Source organism: Charadrius vociferus, unplaced genomic scaffold (genome assembly GCF_000708025.1).
Source record: "Charadrius vociferus isolate BGI_N301 unplaced genomic scaffold, ASM70802v2 scaffold390, whole genome shotgun sequence".
NCBI lineage: Eukaryota > Metazoa > Chordata > Aves > Charadriiformes > Charadriidae > Charadrius > Charadrius vociferus.
The window spans coordinates 1,855,800-1,861,344 of NW_009646433.1; the positions used below are offsets into that span (position 1 = coordinate 1,855,800).

The 5,545-nt window shown below is 46.1% G+C and overlaps 1 protein-coding gene across 1 annotated transcript in view; it reads right to left on the reverse strand.

Annotated features, from left to right (window-relative positions):
* Positions 1–5,545, reverse strand: part of ERLIN1 (ER lipid raft associated 1) — a 19,709-nt gene that overhangs the window by 13,272 nt on the left and 892 nt on the right. Inside the window, exons 2-3 of the mRNA XM_009881605.1 lie at positions 4,908–4,989; positions 4,322–4,368 (exon numbers count right to left, since the gene is read on the reverse strand). Of these exons, the coding sequence (XP_009879907.1) occupies positions 4,322–4,368; positions 4,908–4,989 (129 nt within the window). The remainder of the gene's footprint in view (positions 1–4,321; positions 4,369–4,907; positions 4,990–5,545) is intronic.

Here is a 5,545-nt window from a genome sequence, read left to right on the forward strand (position 1 = left end):
GCTACCACTCTCAAAACATCCTCGTCTGCCAAAGCCTGCTTCTTGCCAGATGCACAGCAGGGTGACTCCCACAGGGAGATTTCCAGCGCTTGCAACTCTCCACTGCCGTTTCCACCGCCTTTCTAAAACCGGAATTTGCAGCCTCTGTAAAGGCTACTCCCACCCTCCCCCGAGGTCCTCACCACAGAGCTGCTCATCAGGCTGGTCAAGCAGAGCAGCACTGAGTCGAGCAGGCTCTTCGGTTGGGGAGAGAAGAACAAAAAGAAATCCACACGAAGTCTGAAAGGAAGATCAATTCATAGACTATGTGCACCTGGGAGAAGTTTAAGCAGAATCATAGAATGGTTTAGGTTGAAAGGACCTTGAAGATCATCGAGTTCCAACCTCCCTGCCATAGACCGGGACACCTCCCACTAGACCAGGTTGCCCACGGCCACGTCCAGCCTGGCCTTGAACACCTCCAGGGATGGGGCCTCAACAGCCTCTCTAGGGAAGCTCTTCCAGTGCCTCACCACCCTCAAAGTAAAAAATTTCTTCCTAATGTTTAATCTAAACCTGCCCTCTTCCAGTTTAAAGCCATTCCCCCTCGTCCTATCGTTCCATGCCCCAGTAAAAAGTCCTTCCCCAGCTCTCCTGTAGGCCCCCTTTAGGCACTGGAAGGCGGCAATAAGATCTCCCCAGAGCCTTCTCTTCTCCAGGCTGAACAGCCCCAACTCTCTCAGCCTCTCCTCACAGCAGAGGTGCTTCAGCCCTCAGATCATCCTCATGGCCCTCCTCTGGACACGCTCCAGCAGGTCCCTGTCCTTCTTATGTTGGGGACTCCAGAGCTGGACGCAGCGCTCCAGGTGCGGTCTCATGAGAGTGGAGTAGAGGGGCAGAATCCCCTCCCTCGCCCTGCTGGCCCCACTTCTTTTGATGCAGCCCAGGATGCGGTTGGCCTTCTGGGCTGCAATCACACATGGTCGGCTCATGCTGAGCTTCTCGTCAATCAGCACCCCCAGGGCCTTCTCCTCAGGGCTGTTCTCCAGCCATTCCCCGCCCAGCCTGGAGATGTGCTTGGGATTGCCCCGACCCAGAGGTAGGACCTTGCACTTGGCCTTGTTGAACTGCATGCGGTTGGCTTGGGCCCACCTCTCCAGCCTGTCCAGGTCCCTCTGGATGGCATCCCTCCCCTCCAGCGTGTCTACCTCACCAAACAGCTTGGTATCATCGGCAAACTTCCTGAGGGTGCACTCAACCCCGCTGCCCACGTCGCTGACAAAGATGTTGAATTAGGCAGCAATAGTGCCTAAATTTACAGGATAAGGTGAAAGAGTACTGGTGACTAACACACATTAACAGTTATTTGAGTAGACCTTAGAAAGCCTCATACATTTCAGGATTTTCAGTTATGCCAGGCCAGGAGAAGACAAGGGAAAAACTGAAGGACATTTCCACAAAAAAGGGACTGTAAAAAAACCTGAAGGTTTAATGCTTATTGCTAGAGCTGACCACAAACAAGTCCGGACCGGGTTAGGCAATCAGAGCATGTAAAACTTGGGCTTAAAGGTCAGATCTGGTCTGTCTAGAGGCACAAGGATTAATGCAATACATCCACTTGCAGTATTTATGACACGTTTTTCCACGTGGCTGGCTAACAAGCAGGGATCTGCCTCAGAACAGCGTTCCTCCAGTGCTCCATTTGCGTTCCTGCCAGCGATCTGCAGCACGAGCACAAGAGGACTCTCGCACCTCTGTAAATAAACAACTAATGCTTGAGCAAAATTACTGCTTAGCGTCCTGGCTATTTGCTGCCTCTTGGCATTGTAAAAACCTGTACAAGATTTAGCATGATTCTTTCCGGTTAAGTTTATAAGAAAAATGCTACCTGCCTAATTGTCTCATGCAATATTTGCAGGACACCATTTTCAACCCATTTATCGTATTCCACAATTAATGTACGTGTGAGTATATGAATTCTCGATTAATTCTTTGAGTCAGTCCTTTGGAATACTTTGCTCTTCTAAAACTAGTTTATTGAGCCGATTTTCCATCGGTTTCTGGAGATCAGCACACCTGCCATGAGGAGACTGCTGAACTTTCCCAGGAACTGCGGACACATTTTTCTTGTCAGGGAAAGCCAGGAATCTCAGACACCAGAGACAATCCACAGCTTAGAGCAGATACATATTCTACCTGCCGTAATGAAATGGTTTTTGTCTCTAGGGTGACAGCTGTTTTATAAAAAACAGTCATCTAGTGCCAAAGTATTTTAAAAAAAAAATATCTATTTAATGTATTCAGTTAATGCTGTCAAGTATAAATGGGACAGGTAAGGCAGAAATTGGGGATGGGACACCCACACAGCCATTCAGAAGCTTCCTAATGTAGATGAGAATACAGGGAACAGGAATACGAATATAGGAGAAGAGAAACCCAACCTTTACAATCCAATGGTTTAATATACAACTACAGAAATTTAAGGTGTTTAGGATCTATTCTTGTAACAAACTTTGAACTGGGAGAGCAAAATTTCAGATTTGATCCATTTGTTATTTATAAGCTAACATTTTGTTATGGAAATGTGTATTCAAAGCTTTGGCATGGAGCCACTGCAGACTTTGACCCCAAATACAGCAAATTTAAAGGCTCCTGCAGTAACACCTTAAAAATGGAGAGCGCTACCAGGACCTTTAGTCTGAAGCGTATTCAATTATTAACTAAGAACGGCTTCACCAGCTGTTTAGTGTTTTAAAGCACGTTTATTACCTGTAACATCACAACCACTTGTACTGCACAACCGAATCCTGCCATGCAGAAACGTAACAGGAGCTTAATGAACTAACTCTACAGAATTAAACTGAATATTTAGCTCCTAAATCACCGACGCACAGAACGGTCAAGGCTGGCAGGGACCTCTGGAGGTCATCTTATCCAACCTCCCTGCTCAAGCAGGGTCAAAGCAGCACCGTTTAATTTTGACTGTGTTAGCATGTCTAATGTGGTTAAGCTTCAGCGGAAAGCTTTGGTTGGTGTGCTGGGAAGGCTTGCAGGACACCATCCCTGGCCCAAAGATGGGATGCTGTTTTACAGCGTCCAGCAGGTGAAGTATTAGTCCGATTTATGCTACTTATGAGCTAAAAGTTGCCATTAAACACATCGCTAAAACTCTGCTGACTTATTTTTAGCTTTTCCATTTAAACGATACAGAATACAATGAGTCTTACTCCTGCTTCCTGCAACTACTTTTCGCTTGACCTAAAGTCTCTTCGCTTGACCACAACGCCCTGGCTGCAGGACTTGAACACTAGCATTATTTACAGACAATCCTGAAAGAGTTTTGAGACGTAAAACTAAAACCAGCCCACGACAACTTTAAGTTAGTATTTAAGCCCAAGTGATGTCTGATGAGTTGCTCTAGGAATAATTCCAGGAACTCATTTCAATAAGGGTAAAACCAGATCGAAATTAACTCTGCCTTATTAATGTTGTAACTAACGTTCAACTTTTAATTTCTACATGGTCCTTACTTGTCATCATTCAAGTCATCTTGACTGTTTTTTTATTTTTTTAACAGAAATACTGTCGAATACCCTAAAGCTAAAAGACAAGAAGAATCACCGGTTTTGGTTTTATCCTGAAGAAACAGATACAGTCATCACTTTAACTTGTGAATGAACCAACACAACAGGATTTGCAACCCAGCTCAACTAGCCCTCTCCTTCTGTCTCCTTGTTAAAGCTATACACATCTGTGCTGCAAAAAGGATCAGCTTAATTATGAAGCAGGCAGGTGCCACCCATGCACAGGATTTTTCTTTACTCCTTCTCACTCTCTCGTTATATCAGGTGAAATGTCAATTCCAAAAATGCCCACGGGATTCCAAGAGCCTCACTTCCTTGAGCTGTTTTTGAAACAAACCATCTACCATCAAGGAGGATTCCCATTCACCATTTATTTTTGCCCACTGCATTAGTCACTTGTCAACACTTGTATTAGCCACAAAATTCAGACCAAAAATACCACAAGGCAGAGGGCAGACCAAAGCACGAGCAATGGGTAGTAGTAATCAAGGGAAGAAACCAAGAAAAATCAAGAGACTATCACTATAAATGCAAATACCCTGAGAACACGAATTCCAGCAAAAGCAAGAGCATTCCTTCCCATACCTCCTGCACTATTATTTCCACATGTGATGTCTGTGTGTCTGTTTGGGACTAATTTTAGTGTACGTGCCTTTAGTTTTCACCCTCTATGTCACAGCACTGTAAATGACTAGCTTCAAACTACGTGACAGAGTGCATTTGCTCATCACCAGAAGAAATACAAAGGAAGAACATACCTTGTCCCACAAGGCACATTTTTCACTTCATCAGTCTGCAACGTGGTCTGAAATAAAAAGACAACCAGTGCTCACAAAACCTCTCCATTCTCCAGGAAGATCACGCTTGTGCCCGGGCTCTCACAACCATTAACACAGGAACACGGAGCCAAAAAAAACGTCTTCTCTGCCTCCCTCCTGACTTCTGCAGGTGCGGGCAGAAGACAGACTTCTTTTAAACTTGCCTTTTGGCAGACAGAAAGGCAGCTGTGCTCATTTCCCTGCTCTCAGCTCCTGCAGCTCTCCTGGGAAACAATCAGGGCCACAAACACAGATTGTCTTCCCAGAGCAAGACACGTCCTGTCCCAAGCAACACACAGAGGCGCGCTGCAGATTCCACCAAAAGGACAAGTCCCAGCGCACAGCTGGGTCTCGTGGCACCTAAGGCAGAAGGAACCAAGGACTTCCTAGGAGCTGCTGCTCTGACTACCACATTGCTGAGCCCCTCTGCGAGCACTACCTGCCCAAGTCGCCCCCCATCCACCAATATCCCTACTGACATCTGCTCCCACTCACTCACCCTCTTCCAAGAGGAGAAGATACCAACCTGCACGGATTTGAACGTGGTAATGAACGGGAGCATGATGTGGTAGCCTGGCCCACTTGGACTAGATAACAACGCACCACCCCTACAGAGAGAGAGAAAAATGGGGAAAAGGCTCAAGCAACTGGCAAAAATAAGTGCTGGCTTTGAGAGTAAGCAAGTACATTCAAACCACCAGGGGTCACAGCTGTGGTAGTGCAAATGACATTACTCACCCGCATCAAGTTTGCCACCAATTCCCCTACAAAAGGGATGACTGCGGATGATACTTGTCTGCGGCAGTCAACGCTCACTTGCTTTGGGCCTACAAGCAGTTAACTTCTAGAGAAGGCAGATATTGCTAAATTCTTCCCTCATTGCAACATTGTAGAGAGCTTCAAGATCACAGATTTTCCTCTCTAAACAGTTCACTGGTAACCATGGAAAAATCCAGCAGTTGATGCGATACTGCCGGTTTGGATTGCCACAAGGCATTCAACACAGTCCCTTACCCAAAGTAAACCTGCAGTCTCTCGTGGGGTGGTTAAAAAACAGGAGACAGAGGAGAGCTCTAAGGAATCGATTCTCATAGTGCAGTAAAGCCTCCCTGCAGCATCCCACAAGGGCCCATGGTGTTCAAAGCACTCGTAATTAAGGGAAAG